The 22,709-nt window shown below is 40.9% G+C and overlaps 1 protein-coding gene across 2 annotated transcripts in view; it reads left to right on the top strand.

The window, feature by feature from the left end:
* epha4 (EPH receptor A4) overlaps nt 1-20,748 on the top strand; it is a 57,384-nt gene extending 36,636 nt beyond the window's left edge. The window contains exons 6-18 of one of the 2 annotated variants that reach the window (XM_020708322.2): nt 2,669-2,793; nt 2,878-3,037; nt 4,495-4,606; nt 6,247-6,302; nt 7,020-7,133; nt 7,603-7,788; nt 10,795-10,856; nt 12,578-12,787; nt 12,889-13,038; nt 13,340-13,536; nt 15,120-15,281; nt 16,219-17,354; nt 19,369-20,748. In XM_020708322.2, coding sequence (XP_020563981.1) covers nt 2,669-2,793; nt 2,878-3,037; nt 4,495-4,606; nt 6,247-6,302; nt 7,020-7,133; nt 7,603-7,788; nt 10,795-10,856; nt 12,578-12,787; nt 12,889-13,038; nt 13,340-13,536; nt 15,120-15,281; nt 16,219-16,333 — 1,649 coding nt within the window. In that variant the 3' untranslated portion in view covers nt 16,334-17,354; nt 19,369-20,748. Of the gene's footprint in view, nt 1-2,668; nt 2,794-2,877; nt 3,038-4,494; nt 4,607-6,243; nt 6,303-7,019; nt 7,134-7,602; nt 7,789-10,794; nt 10,857-12,577; nt 12,788-12,888; nt 13,039-13,339; nt 13,537-15,119; nt 15,282-16,218; nt 17,355-19,368 lie in introns of both variants that reach the window. The other variant, XM_011482648.3, reaches the window with a different exon arrangement.
* Nucleotides 20,749-22,709: the final 1,961 nt, after the last annotated feature.

Raw genomic sequence — 22,709 nt, 5'->3', positions numbered from 1 at the left:
GTTGAACTGTAATCGACTGCATATTCGTGCAAATGCTCCCGCCAACCACAGACGCTCCACGCGGCCTAAATTCTTTGTGATGAATACAGTCCCAAAGACAAACTTGCTCACTCAACAAGCCCACAGAGATAAAACTTTACTGCGGAAAACAGCAGCAGCATTTACAAAGCAGACCTGAACGCTGAGCTCCTCATTATTATTCATGCCAGGGTGCCCTAATTGAGTCTTTTTCTGTCTGTGGGAGATAATGGCACCAGCAAAATATATTTTTCACTGTGAATTTTTCTTCCTGTCGGTTTTGCTCCTCTGCTGTTAATGGTTTGGTTCCTTGTTTTCCATTATTTGGAAATGACATCTGAATATTCTCTGAATTTGACACCAGTGTGTTTAGCTTTTTTTTTTTTTTTTACTATAAAGCAGAGGGAAAATGGAGACCTTGTCTAAACTTGCATTTGTGTAAAGCCTGCCCAAATCCTACTGCATTTGAAGTCTCTATTTGAGTTGAACTTTGTGAAAATAAACAATAGCTTCAATCTGCCTTTGAATCACATTGGTATGTAGCTTTTAAATTGACCTTAGCGTGTTGTAGAAGTTTACCCAGATCGATTGCTTTTGCTGTGAGTAAAATACTTTGTAGTGTAATGAAGCTGAGAAAAACCACTCAGAAAATCCCTCATCTTTATCCTCACATCAGTCCAGGGAAAAATAAAAAGTGCCACAAGAGCAGAGCCGAACACGATTACATCGCCATATCTGTCATCTTTAGAGGAAAGATTGATGCGTGGATTATCTTTAGGGAATGAGGGCTCCCAACCCCTCAGGTGTTTCCTTCCTGAATCTGAGCGTCTTCAGTCGGCCCCATGAGGGCCTTTAAATTGGCTCTTGCTGCCCGGGAAGATTGATCGGAGGGTTACAAATGGCCGCCATGTAATTGTTTAACAGAGACGCAACACATTAGGCCAAGAGGATGACACAACCTCGGGTTAATCCATTTACCATGATATGTCTGCAATCCCATCTCTCCATCTCACTCTCCACCAGGACCCCCACCCCCCAGCTCCTCCCTCCTGCTGCTTCTTCAGCCCCTGAAACTCAATCCATGACTTTTGCTTGAATTCCAGGCCTGTTTGAACTCAATCCCCGGCTAAAAGCAGGGGTTTGTAGCAATAGCTTGAAATTCAGCTCCCTGGAGCCCACAGTCAAAGTGATGAGAATGTATATAATGTCACGGATAATCCAATCACAAGTGGTGGACCTGCTGAAGCCCTCATTAATCTTCCCACTGTAATTTTTTAAAAGGCAGATGGTCTGGAACGAGTAAGGTTACAGTGATCACGGAGGAGCAAAGGTCAAAGAGTCGGGGTTTTTGCATTTCCAAGATAAGAAGCAAAAGAAATGACCGGACTGTTTGTGGAAATGTTTTTGCTCTTGAACAGCAAAGAACAAATGAGTGTGAGGACAGCTTCAACCTTCAGCAGACATGTTAGCAATCCAAGGAACCCCCATGATGCAGGATATGTTCTGTTTGTCTTTAATGACAGATGTTGCAAAAACTGACTTGTTGATTTTTTTTTCTTGTTTGCCAAAACCTCAAATTGTGACAACAAATAACTTTTTATTAAGTAGAAAAAAAGTGAAATTATATCACTACAATAATCCTACTAAGATACCGAACCATTCAAGCATTTCTCAGAAAAGGGAGAAATTTTGACATTTAATTGAGAAGCTATCAGTTTAAACAATGAAGGAAAAAATAACATTTAATAAACAAGCCTCCCTGTTCTGATGTCTATAAGTAGCAAGTATGATCAAAAACCTGCGGTTTGGTCAAAGAGTCTAAGTGTGCTTATGTGTGTGTGTGCATATGTGTGTGTGTGCAATTGCATAAGTGCATGTGTGTGGATGCATATGTGAATGCAGATATATGTGGTAGACTATGTGTGTTTGGTGTGTGTGTGTGTGTGTGTGTGTGTTAGCTACTTTTCTTTGAGAGAATGACCCAATTTTCCTGTTGTCAAAGTCCCTAAAGATAAAGGTTTGATTTGTGCTGCGGTGGCTCACTGTGGGGAGGCAACAAATGTCGGCCATTATCTGTGCTTTAACCTTCACATGTTGAAGGCGTCTGAACACAGACAGCACAGCTACTTAAAATATGGCCTCATTATCAGCTGCAGCAGAAAGAGCTCAAGATAAAATCACACACTGAAGCTTCCATGAGAAAAAAACGATTGATTTGTCTCGTTAAAAGAAAAGAATAAACAAAGATGTTGATCTGTGTCATTCAGTTTGAGAGTGCACTTTTTAGTGAGGGTGACCTAATGAAGTCGGGTAAACTGCTGTAAGTGCTTGTGTCAGCTTGCATCAGTTTCATTGTTACCAGCCATCAGATCAGAAACAGATCATTGTCGTGCGCTTAGCTTCGGCAGTTGGGCTGTGCAGCTCTGTAACGCATCAGATCTTGAACGGTCGCCAAGTTCAAAGACAAATGGAAGTGATTGCCTCGTGGCCCGGCCCAGCTGTTTGACTTTCTCAGTGGGAGCAAAGAGAGGGGGATTATGGAGAGCAGGCCAAAACAGACTGGATGTCTCCAAGGTGGGAAACAACATGGGGGAATGGGACAAAGTCACAGGCTTAAGCATTTTTCCTCTCTTTTCTTTTTTTTGATCAGCTCCGTCTCCAGTGTCCTCCATCCAGGCCAAGGATATCACCAGACACACCATTTCACTGGCCTGGCAGCCTCCAGAGAGGGCAAATGGAGTCATCCTCGAGTATGAGGTCAAATACTATGAGAAGGTGAGGGAGTCGTGTTGTGTGTACTTTAAGGCATTGCCTTAAAATAGGGTGTTCCTACACTCTGACCATCTCTATGCTCCTCAGGACCAGAATGAAAGAAGTTACCGCATCATTAAAACATCGTCCAGAAACACAGAAATAAAAGGTCTTACCCCCCTTACCTCCTACGTCTTCCACGTGCGAGCCAGAACTGCAGCTGGCTACGGGGAATTCAGCGGGCCCTTCGAGTTCATGACCAACTCTGGTGAGTCTAAACATCACCGTTTCTGTTCAGATTTGACCTTAACACATTGAAGCATTTCCAGCACACCTGGTGTAAACCCCTGAAAAGAGAGCATGTTTTGTGATTTAGACATCTCTTCTTTAAGGAATAAACTTTAATGACATTGTCAGCATATGAACAACCTTTTTATTGTTGGTTTTAGCTGTCAGCAGTTTCAGTGGATTGTGCAGTTATCCTGTTAATTAACACCCATATCACAGTGGAGATTTGATTTTTTAAATGATCTAGTGGGTTTTTATTAGTTCAGCCAGAAACTAAAAAATATATTGAAGAGTTAGATTTACACTTTTTCAAGACTCAAACTGTTCTAAAATATATTTACCACAGAATTGAAAAAGAAATGAAAAAGTTAAACTCAAAAGAAAAATAAAGAAAATCTTTTACATATTTTCAACTATTTCATCGGTTATATTTTGAATATTTCATGTGATATCTCCTAATTTTAAAACATTTCTTTGCCTCTTAAAGAACCATTTTGTTTGTGTCACCCTTTTCTTATTTTTATAATCTTCTTTTTTCTTTTTAACTGAACGTTTTAAAAGTATTTATCAGGTCTTACTTGATTAATACTTTTAAAAAGTTTAAAAAGTTACGTGATTTTTAAGTAACCTTTTTTATATATCTTTTCTTTTTAATGGTATTTTATTAAATAGCTTAAAACTTCATCCTTCGTGTAATATTTTTTCATATGTGTCATTATATGTATAATTATCTTTTAATTTCTTTATACCAGGAACATGCAGAACCACATCCTGCCCCCTTTCAAATTGAAATGTATGAAGGTGCAGGAATAGTCTGGTCTACTGGTTGTTCTGCTAATGTATCCAAAATAGAGTGAAAGGTCTTAAAAGATCTGTAACCAAACATGTTTCAGTTTCTTTTAGGTCTGAAATGTTAAAACAATATTGTTGTTTTTCCCCCCACAAATCGAGGAGTTTGTGTTCCTGTTCTTGAAACATCACAGGTCATCTTTCCATGATCCATGTCCTTCTACATTTCTGTTTTTATGTGGAAGTCTTCACAGCTTTGAAGTTCTATTGTATGATCAAACAACCATCTGCATTTTGTTAAATTTCCTATTAGTGTGGTAAAAAGCCTAACTAATGCTAATGAGAAGTTCACTGGAGGCCCAGGTGTCCCCTTTGTAATGTAGATGGATGCAGGCTCATGATAATAACACGGTCAAACACACATCCTAATGGGCCATCGTTGTCTAAATGAAGTATGTGAAGAAGGAGACCTGTAAAAAGGGGAGACGGGGGCCGTAGCATGGAGAGAAAACCACCAATATAGAGGAAGCAGGAGGCTCTTTCATGCTCACTGACTCCATCCAGCAGAACAAGATTGACTTTGCTCTTTGTTTCTAACCAATGTTCCACCTCTTCTTCCCTCTTTTCTCCCCCTCCCCTCTGCTGCAGTGCCAGCTCCAATTATTGGAGATGGAGCCAACTCCACCGTGTTGCTGGTATCGGTGGTTGGCAGCGTGGTGCTCCTCATCATCCTCATCAGTGCTTTTGTCATCAGCCGAAGGTTAGCGTCATCTCTCCCTTTTTAAAATTTTTGCTTGTTGTCTCAGCCCCTTGCCTCCCAGATGAGACATCTTCCTCAGAGAGCAGTCAAGAGAGTCCACATGAACACACACATGCTCACGGACACACACATACATCAGATGAGTGATGACTTGCCACACCAGAGACTTGATTGACAGGACAGACAGCTGAAGAGATGCAATCAGCAGCCTCCGCATCTGAAGCCGCTCCTCTCCGAACTCTTCCCTCCATTTCCTGAGCTAATGGCGGTAATCCTGGCTACTGGTTATTTTCTCCCGCTGTCCCTCACTCTTCATCGTGAAAAGAATGAGAGAGGGAAAGGATGTGAAAAAAAAGAGCAACAGGAGGTACAATGAGATAAGCGAGTATTGAGGAGGAGGAGACGGCACGCGGGGGGTGGGTGGTGGAGAGGCATCAGGTGGATTTGCAGTGACCCAATCTCAGGGTGTTAACCAGCCAGCAGGACAAAGCGCCGTCACACAGATGGGATTACATGCAGATGGGGCTGCCTCATCTCGGGGTGTTAACCACTCTGCTCCGCTGTATTTGGAGGGTAGTGTTTGCTGCTGTTTGTGGGTCTCTTCACGTGGAAATCATCTGTGTGAGGATGTGTGTGTTTGTGTATTCTTCTTGTTTGTGCACTCGCCTCTCCCTCCAGACAAGCAGGTGCTTCATTCAGCCTCTTTTATATGCATGTGATGACCGCTGTCATTGTGGTGCTGCAGCCATGCTGGGATTACAGGGAGGGGCCGCAATCACATAGCCGTTTACCATCACTGCTCAACCATAGGGGAGGGAAGGGTTCCACACATCTGGTTTTTAAGACCACGGAGCAACTCCGTGTACAAGCACAAGAGCCAGGCTGTCAGAGGGATTTAGAAGCATTTCTGCGAGAACGGAATCTTTCCTTCCTGACTGACCACTCCTGTCCATGTTTTCACACTTCAAAAACCAACAGTTCTGGGAAGAAGTTTTGTTGGAATGAAATACAGCTTTCATTGCAATTTAGATTTTGAAGTCGACACATCTTTTTAAACCATTGTGTAGGTATTTAATTTACCCACAAAAAAATGATGCAAAAAGATGCAAAAAACAGCAACATTTAAGGAAAGAAAAAAAATAAGTAAACCCAATTTTCACCATTTTTAAGTCTTAACTTTCAGGCTGCTTCTGGCAAAAAAACCAACACTTTTTTTAACACAGCAATGCTGTATTTTATGTTTTGAAGTTAGAAGTTGAAAGTTACACTAAAAAACTGCAGCGTTTATAGTATTTTTTTATTTTTAATTTAAAGAAATTTCGAGCAAATCAAAATTGCTATAATTGTGGTCAAATGTCTCGATTTGTATGCACCAAAACAGTTAAGAAAAAAATGTTTTTTATTATTATAATATTATAAGAGATGTATTTTGTACATGTTATTAATTTAATATAGTTCAACTACATTTATTACAACAACTATTTTTGAGTTAAGGTCTTTTACATTTTCATATGAAAAAATAGTTATTTATATAAGAAATTTTCATTATTTAAATATCATTTTTTGAGCTCTGACGCCCTGAAGTATAAACCTTGATATGAGCTTTTAAGTGAACGTCCTGCTGTTTTTGCCCCCAGAAGGAGTAAATACAGCAAAGCCAAGCAGGACTCTGATGAAGAGAAGCACTTACATCAAGGTAATTCATGGTTAACACTCCACCTACACACTCCGTGATTGAAAAACATTAGTGCTGTCAGTTACTCCGTGCAAGCACTCTAAACCACAAACCTAGCCCTTAAAATGGGAAGCAAAAGCAAACTATGTTTAACTAAATGTTTCAAACACCTCATTATCAAGTCATCACCACAGTTATTTGCATGCCACGAGGATTTCAAGCAAATGAGCTACATCTTCCATGGAGTCCGTGATATTAAAAGCAATGGAGTTAAAGAGTAAAGTGAGGTATGGAAAGAAAGAAAAGGGCTGTCAGAGACGATGAAGGGTCTGACGGCAAAAAAGAACAGAGGGAGGATTATTGCTGGAAAGCGTTGGAGTTTTAATGTTTCAACATTTCTGAGGGCTCAAGTCACAAACACCTTGTTCAAAAGCTGCAGCGACAAACAATTCAGTCCAATCTCAGCGTTTTATAAGTGACTGCCTTGCAGACAGAGGCCTGGATCAGACAATATTAATAATAATGGAACTAAACTGGAAAAGTTTAGTCAATTTAGGGTTAATCACAACGCTAGACACTGAGCTTACTGTTGTCTCTCTGAAATGATAAAAAGATCCACCAATCACAGAGACACAAGACATAAGACACAAGACCCAGTCTTCACAGCTCGCACATCAAACACACACTTCTTCCTCTTCTTTTGTATTCCCATTCTACATCCATTGTTTCTTTCATCAGGAGTGAGGATTTACGTTGATCCTTTCACCTACGAAGATCCAAATCAAGCTGTCCGCGAGTTTGCCAAGGAGATCGATGCGTCCTGCATCAAGATAGAGAAAGTCATTGGCATCGGTAAGGGATCAGGCAACTTGTAGAAACGATTTTCAGATATTTTTAATCAGATTTTGTAATTGTAGTGAAATTGTGTCTGCTAACCTACAATACAAACATATCTATTAAATCAGTGCTTGTGTTGTCTGTTTGGTAAAAAATAAGCTGCCAGTCTTTGTCAGTTTAAATGTGAATGAATCTTTATCGTCTTTGAGATGGTCACAATGACTTTGACTACGTTTCCTTACGTGTGCTCCACCATCGTTTTTCCTCTCAAAGACGTTAAAGAATGAAACATCTGGAGTCCAAATGCGTCCCTGCTGTTCCTGTGGCCACAGAAAGTCATCCAATGACAACAAAATAGAGCAAAAGAATCAATATCCATTTCCTCTACTTTTCTGCTTCAGTGGATAAAGGGAGGGCAGTAGGGATTAGAGATTCTGGGTTTCTGGGAGATTCTGCATTTTTAATGCAGTGGATTTCTTCTTAGGGGAGTTTGGCGAGGTGTGCAGTGGCCGCCTGAAGATGCCGGGCAAGAGAGAGATCTGCGTGGCCATCAAGACGCTGAAGGCGGGCTATACGGACAAGCAAAGGAGGGATTTCCTGTCTGAGGCCAGCATCATGGGCCAGTTTGATCACCCCAACATCATTCACCTGGAGGGCGTGGTCACCAAATGTACGTCTGGATCTTTTAAGCAAACAGCTTAAAAACTTTTTTAGCCATTAAACACCGGAGCTCTGTTTCCAGTGTTTACATTCAAAAAATCCAGCAGATTCTGAAGCGGAAAAAAACAGCTTTGCGTTGATAGGCAAACACTTTGTATTGCATATTTGTGCAAACCCAATATCCAAGGCTGCTTTTGTCCGTGTCAGACTCAGCTGATTGATGTTGATCGGGTAAACGATTGAGGAGTTACTACTGAGCAAAGAGTGTGTTATTTAGATGGTGGTTAAGCTAATTGTCTCACACATTAGTCATTCACACACCATTTCCTTAAAAGATGAATTCAGAAAAATAATGTATTAAAAACATTGTGAATGTAGTGAAGGCGAACAGGGGGACGAAAACCATCTTCACCTTAAACGGAATTAGCTACTGGCCAGAACAGTATGGTTGAAGGAGATTTGACATGAAGGATGCATTTACTGAAGTCTAATTTGTGCATGCTTCTTTACGTTCTATTCAGGGCGTCCCCAAGTGGGGGTTTGTCCAGATGGAGAAGGTCCAGCTTTGGTGGACAGGGGGAGGTGAAGCTAGAGGTTGAGGGGGGGTCTAATGGGTCGAGGAACGGGCCTTGTAGCATGACTCCATAGTCATTAATCATGGTGTCAGCTGTAAATGTGTTTGGGGTTAGGGAGTGATACCCTATCCCTCCTCTATCTGCTTCTGCATGGTCACAGAACACTGGCTGCCCCCCACCACCGCCACCTTAGCCTCTGGCCCTGTTTCTCTTCCCCCTTTACACCTTCCCCTGCTGTTATTTGTTAGGCTGTAGTCCACCACTGTCACCACCTCTGATGGCAGATTGCGCAGATGAATGAACAGTCCGTATGTGTCGTGACACAAAAGTTTGTCCCTATTTGTGTGAGCTACACCGTCTCTATCTCTGTTGTTCACACGGACTTCACTGATAGGCTGACACACATTCTTAGTCCTGGCAGAGCTGCAGGCAGAATTACTTATAAGCTATCACACCTCCCAACACTCCGAGTGACCCCCTACACCTCACACAGATAATACAAGAAAGAAGGAGAAATGGCAGACAGATGGACAGGAGGGAGAAGGAAAGAAACAGGAGACAAAGCTGTATCCAGGGTATGGTCCCAATGAGAGGAGGAGGAGTAGGAGAGGCATTTAGGAGCTGACAGTTGGGAGAGAATACGGGAAGTGGAAGTTAAAGGCAGAGGGACATTCAGCCGAAGAAAATGACTTATACAGCAGAGACAGAAGCTGACAACAGAGGACGTTGAGCCAAAGCACGAAGGGCATCCTATCCCAACTCCCAACAACCCAACTTCTCCTCTGGAGAGTTTGATATGAGATCTGGGCAAATGAGTCCTTCACACTTCAGTGTCAGTAGAATCTATTAAAAATCCATTATTTGAATTACAGTCTGCTCTCCATTACAGTCAAGTCAAAAGAAATGCTCAGTTTGGCTTTACTTTGCTGGCATGTCTCACAGAACCGGAGACTTATTATTAACAAAGGAACTCCAAACTGACTGCATTAAGAGACTGAAGACAGCTTGTAGCTCCATCACAGAGCACTTCCATGTTTAGTGCTTCCATATAACAGTTAAAAAAATTGACAGCATAACAGTTTTTACACTCAGATCTTTTTTTTTTACTTCAGAAGACTTTAAAAATCATGAAATATAAGTTTAATCTGAGATTTTCTGGGTGTTGCAGCCCGTCTGTGGCACTTTCGCCTCCCTCCATGGTTTTGTTGGCAGGTGATAATGGGCTTGCTGAAGCAGCCATTGCCCAGAGTTCATTGCCAAAGGCAGCAGGGCGTATTCAGTAAACAAGGAATTAGCATGCAAATGGGTTGCATGGAAGAGGGCGGAGCTGCGAAGGCGAGAGTTTAAGGTCGCAGGTCAAACTCTGCTCAGACTTGATTGCAAAGCTGTCAATCATAAGCTGCCCAGCACAGAGGTGCTCCACAAAAGGAACAAAGATGGCTGACAAAGAGGACCCCATGCTCTCCCCCAACTTTAGCTTCACTTCCTCTTTTCGGGGCATCCCCCCATCCCCTATAATTAATGGAGTGCCACTCACACAGTGGGTAAACTGAGACCTGTGGAGTGGAGGAACTTCACCCAACTCCTAGACTTTTGATTCCAGCTCTGACCAAAAATCAGGTCTTATTTGCCATGTCCTATAGCAGCTCCACTCTGCTAATTCTACAAAAACCTTTTTAACACACAGATGATGGGTGCTCCTTTTTGTTTCAGCACATATGTTATGAGCATGGCTGGTTAGACACCAGCTTGGAGTTGTTTAAAAAAACAAAAACAACCGTCTGTCCGTCTTTCTCTTTGGTCCTTCGGCTCATGGCTACTAGTCCACCTCGTACTTGGAGACAAAGACCAACAGGGACCCACCAGGGACCATCCACCCTCCCTGCTGCCTGCCCAAGCTCAGATAAAGACTCAGACACTTCCCCAGGAGAGACTGAAAGGGGATGGCAGAGAGCTGGGGTGAAAAAGGCCAGAGGGGAGGGACAATGTTCAGATGTGGGGCGGCAGACAGCGACAGGAAGGGAAAATGGGAAAAAGACAGAGAAGCTCGAGAAGAGAGAAGCAGTGACAGATGTGGTCAAATGTAACAGAGAAGGGGCCAAAGGGACAGGGAGTGGGGCGTCTTGGTGGGCGACTATCGTCAGGCTTTTTAATGTGAGGCCAGTGTCACTGATATTTGCATATACACAAGTCTGTGTGTGTTTCTGCACTCATTATAGAGATGCCTTTGAATGTGCAGGAAAGACAGGAAACGTCAGGGTAGCACAGATCTAATTAAATCATCATGGGACAGAGATGGATGGGAACTCTCCTGTGCACGCACACGCACTTCCAAACATGCACATATTCCCTGAGGATCCCGCCTGCTGTGTCAGGGCGTAACGTGCATCATTTACCTTCATAATCATCTGCCTTTCGTTTTCTCTCCTCTCTCTCTGTAGGTAAGCCTGTGATGATTATCACAGAGTACATGGAAAATGGATCACTGGATGCTTTTTTGAGGGTCAGTCATGCGTTTCTGTCTCTGTACACGTGCCTGTTTGGGCATACTAAGATCTTATCTTTGCAATGTCAACAGATATCACAGTTGTTAGTTTATCTTGATCTAACTTGATCAGTTCCTTGGTTTTACTGACAGGCAGTTTGTCACTGCTTTTTCTTAGATTTAGTACAGATTCACTGAATCCAGAGTTTACAGAAACTCATCTAAACAGAGAATCGATAAAATTGGTTAAAACAACTATAAAAAAACAAACAAGTGTGTGGACCAACACGATGCTATTTCTCTTAGTGTTTGTGAAAATGTAAATTTAGCCCATTGACTGTATGTGAGAACTGGATTGAGTGAATGTGAAATCCCCCTTAGAAAATTGTTTGCTTCCAACACCAAATAAAGTAAATTCTATCACCATTTTTTCGCAATACGGACACTGCCATGTTGAAACCATACGACAGTAGTATTGTGAGATTGGTCTGGATCGCTCTCAGTCAACATTTCTATGGCAACCACTTTCACCAATCAGGAGGCCACACCCCTACCACTTGAAACCGGATTACACGAAATCAATCAAACGTTTTGAATGTTGGATGTGAAGGCCAGCAGGCTCCACCTACGTTTATTGAGGCATCTGATTTGGTCCATTCATAACTTGAAAAACTTAAACAATAACAAACAAACAAAATCATGAAAAAGAAACGTGAAGATGTTTAAAAAAGGTATCTGAGCAAGAATAGTTATTCTAAAGATATAATGACTGAGTAATAGCTGATTATTTCCTTACAGAAGTCTGGAGTTTTGGCTTCTTGGGCAAAACCTTCTGTGGGCACTTCCTGTTTGGAAGACCATTCCAGTCTAATTCCCATATACAGTCAAAGATTTAGCAACAACTGAAATCGGCGTGCCAAAGTCTCACGGTTCCGCTCCAATCTGATGCATTCAGTTGCTGACTAATAGATCCATTAACATTTTCATTTTCCTCGTATGAGTTGGCATCTGGCTCAGAAATGTACAGCTAATATTACTGACATTACTCGCCGTTTTTGTTGCATCGCTAATGTTAGGTTGGGATTGTGAGGGGCTGTAAACTAGTGAGACAAAGTGTAAACAAAGGGATGATGGGAGGGGAATTTCTGATGAAGTTCACTGATGAAGTGCTGAGGAAGTGCTGCGCTGCAGAAATTAAGTCTCAATAAAACAACATAGGCTTTTTGGTTTGGTCCAAAAACAGCATAAGACCACTGGGAAGGATTTCACAACAGATAAAAATGTAGTTAGAGTGAGACTTTATTTGCATGTGTGTTTAGTGCGTTCACAAACACAGAGAAACGTTGTGAAATTGTAAGTAATAAAGAACAGGGATCTGGATACTTGGGCTTCGGTGGGATTAGATTTGCTTCATCTGTGACATCATAGCGGTCGGGAAATCTAACCACCGCGCTAACTGACGTATTTAGAGATTTAGGCAGGTCCAAACGAAGAGATATGATTGTAAAATCTCAAATATTTTGACTTCTAATCTACTTGAATACACTGAGTTGTCAGCTGGCCAAATATAATTGGAATGTGATGTATGTGCACCATGTTTTTAAAACATGAATTGTCTTTCTTTATAAACTCATGGCTTCCAGTGCTAAAAAGGCAACATAATCCACTAATATTTGCATGTTTCTGGCACACACAACCCTTTATTTAGTTTGTATGTAAAAATGGTCTTCTTTCCACAGAAGAATGATGGTCGTTTCACAGTCATCCAGCTGGTTGGCATCCTGCGTGGCATTGCCTCAGGCATGAAGTATCTGTCAGACATGAGCTACGTTCACCGCGACCTGGCTGCTCGCAATATTTTAGTCAACAGCAATCTTGTGTGCAAGGTTTCTGACTTTGGCATGTCCCGAGTGCTGGAAGACGACCCGGAGGCTGCTTACACCACCAGAGTGAGTGCTCAGCCTGCTGCGATAATGTGTGCCAAGCAGCAACAGTCTGCCTGTCACCTTATCTGTCAGTTTTCATTAATCAGCTCAACTTTCAATTACAGGGAGGCAAGATCCCCATTCGATGGACAGCCCCAGAGGCCATCGCTTACAGGAAGTTCACCTCCGCAAGTGATGTGTGGAGCTACGGCATTGTCATGTGGGAGGTGATGTCATATGGCGAGCGCCCATACTGGGACATGAGCAACCAAGACGTAAGTCTGGTGAAATCTAATAAGAAGCTGATAATAATAAAGTAGCAGACAGCTTGAATTAGAAGGAAATATGTGTACTGTCAGATTATTTAAAAAAAAGCTTCATCATTTTAACTTAGTTACATATTTAAATTCAGTCAAGTGGGAAGAAACCCCTCCTGTGTGCTTCAAATTTACATAAAAACAAATCATCAAAGATGTGTGTTGAAAGATTTTGGGGTTAATTTAATGTAACCTAATTAACTTTATCTTAAGTGAATCAGTTTGTACCAGAGTTTCATAGAGTTCCTCGATCTCTCAGGTGATTAAGGCCATTGATGAGGGCTATCGGCTGCCTCCGCCCATGGATTGCCCGGTCGCCCTACACCAGCTCATGCTGGACTGCTGGCAGCGAGAGAGGGCAGATCGGCCAAAGTTTGGACAGATTGTCAACATGTTGGACAAGCTGATCCGCAACCCCAGCACCCTGAAGAGGACCGGGGGAGAGGCCACTGTCAGGTGAGATGTTCAGTCCAAAGGAGGAAGATTTATTTATCTGTCTGTCTGTCTGTCTGTCTGTCTGTCTGTCTGTCTGTCTGTCTGTCTGTCTGTCTGTCTGTCTGTCTGTCTGTCTGTCTGTCTGTCTGTCTCCATCCATTCATCCATAATCCATAATTAAATGGTTCCGATCTTTAAGAACAGTACCACTCTGGATGTGACAAACTATTGTCTCATTTTGATTACAACTAATTTGTACCACAAATGGGGAGAATTTTTCAATTTAGAGAAGGCTTACATTACATAGGCATATTACTTTTTCAAAAACCTAACGTGCTAAATATTGCAAAAACATTTTTTTTACTTGACTTTATTGCATACTTGGCCAAAAATAATACAAAAACCCCTTTAATGGCCACATTGCTGTTTGCTAAAGTTCACCGAAGCAACCTTTAAATATGTTAATTAATCACATCCACACTCACAAAGTGCACCAGGATGTATTATGTACTTAGCATTCGACACCAACACACTGCATTCTATTCTCCCTATTTACATTCACCATTAAACATTATCCACCAGCGGCATGCGGCTCTTTTCCACTCTAATACCCTCCCTAATGGATTTCTGCAAACTAGCTTTAATGGTGGAGTAGACTCAGGAAAACGGCCGCTATGGCGTGGAGCAGAGCAGAGTTACGATGTAATGCCCAGTTAAAAACAAACACGACCTTACATCTCCAGCACATTACTCTCCAGCAGCTCAACGTGTGAAGAATGACCTGCAGACTTTACACACTCAAAGCGGAGCAGTGGGAGCCTGTTTCAGTTTAACAAGTGTGCACGAGAGCATGTCGCACCAGACAGAGAAAGGAGTCCTTGTGGAGTAATTAGCAGAGCTGGTTCCTGTAAATGCTGCTTTTACAGAAGGGAAAATACTCTCCAGCTGAAGAGCAAAAATACATTTGTAACCTTTTCCATGTAACTAATGGCGATGACTGACTGAGGAGTCTGAAATCTGTCCTCAAATTTTCACATTTTATTCGAGAAAATGTAATAGATAATACATGGAGATACTGATGGTTCACAGGATCCCCAGATTCTATGAGAACAGGAGCTGTTGGTGACTGTGTGGTGAGTTTTACAGCATGAATGAGTCTCTCAGCAGGTCCACAGCCTGACCGGTGAGACACACCTGTTTCGTTTGGTAAAAACAGGAACAGAAACATGGATGAACCTGAAAAACATGCCGATTCCATCAAAGAGGAAACTTTAGAGGGAAATGAAGCATGGTGGAAGCTGGCTCTGGAGCTGTTGAAATGCTGCAGTTGAGTTGAGAAGAACATTCCTGTCACACCGCTGTTAACTTAGTTCTTCTCTAGGATTAGACATTTTCCAGACCACATAGAATCATGTTGCTCTGATGAAAAAACCCTTTAACAGACGGGAAGTTTAACTGTCAGTTCGCAAGTTTCTGCACACATCATTGGTCTGGTTCATGAGCCAAGCTAAGAAGCATCAGATCCTTAGTATGAAAGACAAAAGTGGAGATTATTTTTAAAGAGCACAACGTAAACATGGATGAATCTTTTGTTCTTGAATCAGGCCCAGCACCACAACTCTGTTGGAGCCAGGGAGCCCTGAAGTGTCCTCAGCTGTGAACACGGTGGAAGACTGGCTGCAGGCCATCGGCATGGAGAGATACAATGATAACTTCACTGCAGCAGGATACACAAGTCCAGAAGCTGTAGTCCACATGACGCAAGAGTGAGTAGAAATGCCTGATAAAGGGAGGAGAATAAAAGCCAAGCAAATGATGTGTGTTGCCAAGGAAATAGAAGGCTTAATCAAGACTATACGGATCCCACCTATCGTTGGTTCTGTTAATTGCATATAAATTAAACCATTAAATGAATTAAGTTAATGAATACAGCAGTAGATGTTAAAAATATCATCCAAAACTATTAGTTGGGCGGAGTAATGGTAAAAAAATAAATAAACGCTTGGTGAATTCATTTAGTCTATAAATATTACCTTTAATAACATTTTTAATTCCATGGAAAATTATTTTGACAAATAAAATAAAAATAAAAGTTCCTTTCTATAGGAAGAGGTTTTAGGTAGAGCATCTCTATCTCTAACGTAAAGAAAGTCAAATCTTTTTAGGTAAGATTTTACTGGACATCACAAAATTCAGTGAACAGTAAGACTTAGGTCTGCAGGAGAAACCCCCCATAAGCATTCGTTATTGTTATTTCAATGAGGAGTGGTCTCAGGCATGTGAGTAGAGATTTATTTATTTTACAGCAAAACGTGCAAGAAACCAGTCGATGGCAGTTATGATCTGGGGCAATGCTTTGCGATGAACTCAGAGTATAGGTGAATAAACTCCAAAGTCCATACTCTGATGGTGGTTAGAGGTCAGACTATTCCAAAGCATCACTGCAGGAGGAGAACAGGGTGGAGGATGCCCTGTAAACTGTCAGAAATGCAGGAGACAATCATCCATTTTTCCAAAGGCAAAGGCATGATTGTGATTGTGAGCCATTAGCAGCCATAAGTCACTGTTTTAGTCAAAGTAACTTTCTGGCTTTCCCTTTCAAGTTTATGTTGAGCTTGTTTTGTGAGTTTTGAAATTCCTTATTTTGTAGATCTTGTGAACGTTTATATTCAAGTTTTTTTTTTCTTTGTTATTATCTTTCAGGGACATGACCCGCATAGGCATCTCTTCAGCAGCACATCAGAACAAGATCTTGACCAGCGTCCAAGGAATGCTCTCTCAAATGCAACAAATGCAAGGCAGAATGGTTCCTGTCTGAGAGAACCAAAAAAAGACAAAAGAAGCGAACGGACCTTGTTTCTTCTAAGAAAATGAATAATTAACAAAAAAGAATTAAAAAAAAAAAACAGACAAAAATTAGTTTACCTCATCCATGCACTTTAATTTGGATCTTAAAAATAGAAGATGCCGATGAAGAAAAAACTGAAGCGGCACCTTTTTTTTAAATAAATCTGACCTTTCCCCTGCCCTTTGTGTTGTCCTCGGCAATGGGACACTTCTGTCTACAGCATTTATGGATGGACGGAGATACGGCTGGAAAAGTGCTTCCGAAAGGCCAATCTGGAGTGCCTTTAATGGTCCGGAAGGAAAAGTGAGAAGGATCACACCTTTCTTCCCTCCTCTGAACAAAATGTTTTGGAACTTTACTTCTGGAATATCCCAAAAAGCAGATTTTTTTTTTTAACTTTATTTACTGTGGTTTTTTGCTGTATATGAACTGTTTCTGCTGGACTCTCTGCAGCAAACATAGTTTATCTGCTCCGCTGGATTTGTGTGACACCTCCTCTCAGATGCAGATGATGGGTCCTAACATCACACGAACAGGGGGAAACTCCAGAGAGGGGGAGAGTTGCATTCTGGGGGAAGAAATTGGTGCACGGAAGGCTGTTTTTCAGTTTTTCACTCAGCGCGTATTCTCTGTTTTCAGCTTGTTGTTCTCCAAAAACAGCAGATTTGTTGCCCTCAGGACATTACAGAGAATGTCTTTGATCTTCCAGAGGAGCCTTCCCACTCCCCTGTCTTCCCAAAAAATGCCCTCCTGAACCTTCAATAAAATACAACTGGATTCTTCCATTGATCTCCCATCGTAACCAAAACTCTCACTACTCCTGCTGGACTTAAACTTCATCTCAGGCGGATGGACTCATTTGTCAGGACCTGTTACCTGTCAAGAGCAACTGAAGGATCTTTTCTTGTCTTTGCTACATTAATTTGCTCAACATGGACTTGGATTTTAACTATGAGCCTTCAAGAAAATAACAGAAGAATTTTCCATCAAGGTGAGGATCGACATAGTTTTATCTGAACTCCTGGTTTTCCTGGAATTAGGATGAGAGGCCATGATAAAAATGCAAAGGCGTTTTTTTTCCAATCCAATTTGTCTAAAAATCTGCAGATTTAACTCTAATTATGTTTACAATAATGCAAGTTATTAGCTTCTCATCTGAACTGTTTCAAAAAGAAAATTGATAACTCACCTGAAGGAGGGAGAAAATCTGTCACATTTAGAAAGTCCTGGGAAATTAAGAGTTTTTTCAGGTTAAGTAAAAAAAACTAGACCTTTAGACTGAAAGACACACAGACAAATACATTTGTTAAAGTGTTTGCAAAATTAATTTAAAGAGAAGGGATAATTAAATATTTGAACATTGAAATTTGCTTTGATTTTTGTCCTATGTGTAAAAGTCAACAGAAAATCTGGAGTTTATTCATGACAGCAGTCTGCTCCTGGATTTAATATGGACAGAATGTGTCTGTGTATTAGGAGCTGTGTAGAATAAGCAGGTTGCAGCATCTCCGTGTTCAGATCACGTCAGCTGCAGCTGGTCGGTCATTCTGGAAGCTTTAGGCAGATTAACCAGCAGAATGAATTTGTATGTGACCCCGCTCGGCCAAACAGAGGAGCTACCAGAATAAAAAGTAGCTGCTTGATTCATTTTGGCCAAATATCTACATCTTCACAGCGTCTCCTTTTCTGGACAACTCTTGGCTACACTTTACCATGTTAAAGATGGTAATTTATGCACATTATTAACACAGCCTGACAGGACAGTAAAACATAGATGTACAAATAGAACCTTAGCTGAGCTGCACATGCAGGTATGGAACAGCAGAATTAATTCTGATGAATCCTTTAATTCAACAGTCGTGGACTAAAAGACCAGAATTTTCCAGAATTTATACACAACTAGTACTCGTTGAAATATGAATCTTGGACATTGTGGGAAAAAGTGTTTTTTTTTAGGAATTTGTCTTGTGCAGCTCTAACCAGGGTAGCAAAGGCTGAGGGGGAAGCGCTCAGCTAGTGAGGGCAGGGATGCTGGTAATGTGCTCTCCTGCTAGCTTACAGCCCTTCACACCTAACATTAGCAGTGCAACAAAAATGGCGAGCGATATTGGAGCTAATCAGCCGTACAGTTTTAAGCCAGATTTCAGCACAGACGAGGAAAACAAAGACGTACATGGATCTAGTCATCTACAAGTGAATGTATCAGAATGGAGCAGAGCAGAGAGCTTGTGGTCTGCTGTAGTAACCTTTCCGTCACACTTAGAAGCTTTTACAAACAATATTTTTTTGTCTGCTGCTGATTCACAACAATTTGAATAGAGAAATACTCCGATTTACATCCTCCATTTTCAGAAAAATGCCACACAAACATGTTAAAAACACCAAAAACATCATTTTCATTGGAGTGGGTCTTTAATATTTTTATTACACTTTCAGAATATTGAGTTTGTGATGCCACCAAATGAAGCTACAGATAAATATTATTCTAGTCAGACTCTCTGGTGCAAATTTTGTCTCCAGTTCCTAAACTGGAAGAGCTGAAATTTTAGTACAAAAAAATATAAATTATTAAATTCCTGTATGTCGATTCATTTCAGAGTGACGACAAACCTGATGGCTGAATTTTAACCTGCTTTATGTAGGGAGAAGCCTATAATGAATCAACAAGTTAGTTTAGTTCATACGGTGCTTATTGAAAACATTAAATGCCCTCTTGGGTGGAAACCTATAGATCAAGAACATGTTTTATGTCTTACAGTCGTCACATGGTGCACAAGTGTTTATACAAAACACTTTTGTCCCTAAATTCACATTTCCTCTACAAATCTGTAGTTTCTGGTTTCTTTGGCTTCAGTTTTGTCCAGTCGATGATCTGAAAGTTTCTTTCAGCTCAGGCTACAGAGCTACACTCTTGGCCTAAACTGAACACCACGCAGAAAGAAATTACATCCAAAAACAACATTACTGACCCCCCCTCCGCCTTCTCCCTGTTTTTGCCCCCACAGCTGCTGTCATCGATCATACGCAGGATCTCAGCCTCGCTTGCCTTCTCCAAATTTCTTCCTCTATGTTGTTCTTCTCCTGCCCCCCGTTCTCATCTTGGAGGGCCTCCTACAACAACAACATGACACCCCCCCCCCCCCCCCCCCCCCAAAAAAAAGCGCCTGGGACGTCCGGCGTCACAGCACAGCCTCTGACAGCCCTGCCAACCAGCATCGAAACTAGACTGATGGAGGAGTTTCAGGAAGAGAAGAAGAATGTAACATCAATGAAAGTCTTTTACTTAGAAAAGTTTCATTTTTTTGTGGATTTTTTCTTTATTCTTCTGTTTGCATGTTGACTTGACTTGTGTGAATGAGGTGTTTGTGTGTGTAGCGCTGAGTGATGAAATCCTGTTGTGTGTGTCTTCATGCCACTGTGCAGGAGGAGACGATAACAGATGTATAGTTTTTGATATGAAAAAGAAGAAGAAGCTGGGACTTTTACTGTCGTCTTAAAACAAACTTAAAAAAGAAGGAGAATTTAAGACTTGACGCTCACTTTGTGCAAACTTAGCAACAGCTTTTATCAAACATCTTTCTGGATTGGAACCCATTTCTGCTTCAGCAGAAATAGTTGCTTGCAAATGAACAGCTATCTGTGGCTGAAGTTTCCTGAACAGAAGCAGAGTTTGGACCCTCCGAGCTCAGTTCAGGTGGAGGAGGAGTGATCCTGGAAAAAGACAGACCAGCACACAGCAAAGGATCAGAAGAGTCTGCGGAAAACGGAATTGAAAAAGAGACAGTGTTGATTTTGTTCTTCCACAGCACATCATACAGCTACAGGGTTTACCCAATGGGACTATTTTCTCTGTTTCTTTCACTCTTGAAGCTCTACTCATGCGAATGTTTTTGATCTCATTGGATACAGAAACACCTCCGTCCTTAATACAACTCCGCAGCTCGCTCCTGTTGTCGGCCATGCCTTGTTTTCCGGGGATTTATTTTTTGAAAAAGGACCTGTTTGGATATATGCAAGATGTGTTGGGAAGGAGAAGGAAACTAGAATGTACTGTAAAATACTTTTTTCCTTTAAATAAATGTTCAATAAGTTGAAAAAAATTAAATGGAAAAAAAAAAGTAACAAAACGCAAGAGTTAATATTTGTCTTTGTATGCCTTTTGATGCCATATGATCCAGCCACGTAGATCTAACATTCTCGTTTTGTATTTCCTTTTGACATGATCATGCTTTTGTTTTCTTGTTTTTGTTTTGGTCAAGGAGCTCTAGGTACATGTAACTTATGTCATTTATTTATGTCCTTTTATATCTAGTTTGTAAAATAATAGCCTAAAGTGAAAAAAATAAAGGGGTGCCAAAGGTGCATTCTTATCAAAGTAGAAAGTACGATGACTTTTGTGGATCTTCTTTATGCTCACACATTCTTTATTCCTGCAGAGAGGAGCTGCCTGACCGAATGATTCGACCGAAAGGTTCAGCGCACTGTCTAGTGGGTCTATATGACCCAACTCCCAATGTTAAAGTGCCTAGGATAGCACAAGGGTTACATAAGTTAAAGTTAAGCAGACCTGACAAAAATCAGTTTGTGGTGATGACCTGATGGTTCCGCTGTACATGCTCAGCTGATAACACAACTCTGGCTTTGAAGACTTGGCCCACGACTCTTCTCAGGCCTTTAGGCAGCAGGTAGCACAACTTACAATGTGTGTGTGTGTGTATTTAATCAGAAAAACATTTGCTTCCTGCTACCACTTCCAGCTGCGATAAACCCGCTGATTGTCCCGGGCCTTTGATAAGGGCTTGGGGAAGGACTGATGGGGGGGGCGTTATATTTTTCTTGGAACATTGGCAGCCAAATGATGTTCTACATTCAAGCCTTGGAAAGTGCGCCCCCTTTGGTGACTGTCAGCAACTGTTTACAGGCTAAAAGATCAGCATCGCTGCATTTGTCATCTTACCGGCTTTTCATTATGACTACTCAGTATTAGTTCTGTCTAGAAACTAGAGAAAACTCCAACATTAGCATATCTGCCAAATCCAGATTTAATAGTTGATTCAATTTCTATCAGTTATTTATTTTTTATTTTACTCTAAAACCATTTTTTTAATTTGATAAAAACAATTTTCATCTTTAATTCAAAATAATGAATCTTCCAGATTAATTCATCTTTAAATGTCATATATGGAAAATGCTCATTTTGATTGATATAGTATTCAATTTTGGCTGTCGTATTCTACGTGGAGTGTCAGTCCCCTGAGGGTGCAGAATGTAACACACTAAGCAAAGTAATTTTTTAATGTGTGGCTAATGTCTTGTATGAACGTCCCAAAAGACGTTTTTATAAGGGCTTCTTGCTGTCCAAATGTGACTTTGAAGAGATTTATTCTACGTAAAATTTGAACTTATTTTAGATGTCATTTTTATACTGCGCTGCACAGGTCATTTTATAGGCTCCCTAATGCTCCAGTTCATTTTCTATAGTTTCATTTGTCTCATTACTAACTAAATGGAAATGTTATAAGAAAATAAAATAATCAGCAAAGGGAAAGTGTTAACTAAAAGCAAAGTTCAAATAATTTGATGTTCCCATGCTGTCTAATTAAAATGCCAATCTGACGTTCAAATGTTGAACTGGAATTGATGTAAAAATAAGGTCATCATTAGACGTTTAAACAGTGGACTTGGTATACATCTAGAATTTTTTTTTTGACAGACAAAAGCAATGTAGACTGGATCTTCATGTCCATATTATGTCTAATATTTATTGGGTTAACGTCAATAGAAAGACTTCATAGAACAACACTATCCTAAACACAAAAACCAACTCAACAGGTCCTTATTATGAAGTCTCCTCTTCTTCATAAAATCCTGCTTATCATTTTTTCTTTTTTTTGTGTCTTGGATGATGCAGTGGCCAAGGTGAAAACAAGAGGGTGTGTTGCTTAATGAACCAGATGGATAAAAAAACTGGAAGCATGAGAAGAGCGGGAGCAGACATGGAGAGCCTGAGAGTGCAGAGAGAAGGTCTTCTGCTCAATCTGGCAAAAACAAAACAGCTGAAATTTTAGCATGGGACTTCAGTTCAGCTGGAGAGATGCCCTTCTACAAATTCTGCAACACAACCTCTGTCAGAAAAAAACATTTTAATCTTACTTTTTTAGCAGAACTCAGAGAAGTCTCCAGGTACTCTGACATCAGATCCTTTTTATGAACTGAAATGCAAAGCAGATGTTCAGTTTAATGCTGAATAAATCCTTGCTTCTGATACAGAGATGTCACTGTATCCTTTGATTTATGCTATACTAAAGACCAGACTTTGGCCAAAACCTTTTCTTTTTCTTGAAGA

Source organism: Oryzias latipes, chromosome 13 (assembly GCF_002234675.1).
Source record: "Oryzias latipes chromosome 13, ASM223467v1".
Classification (NCBI taxonomy): Eukaryota; Metazoa; Chordata; class Actinopteri; order Beloniformes; family Adrianichthyidae; genus Oryzias; species Oryzias latipes.
The sequence above is the reverse complement of the archived record's forward strand: the minus strand, read 5'-3'. Positions and strand labels throughout refer to the sequence as shown.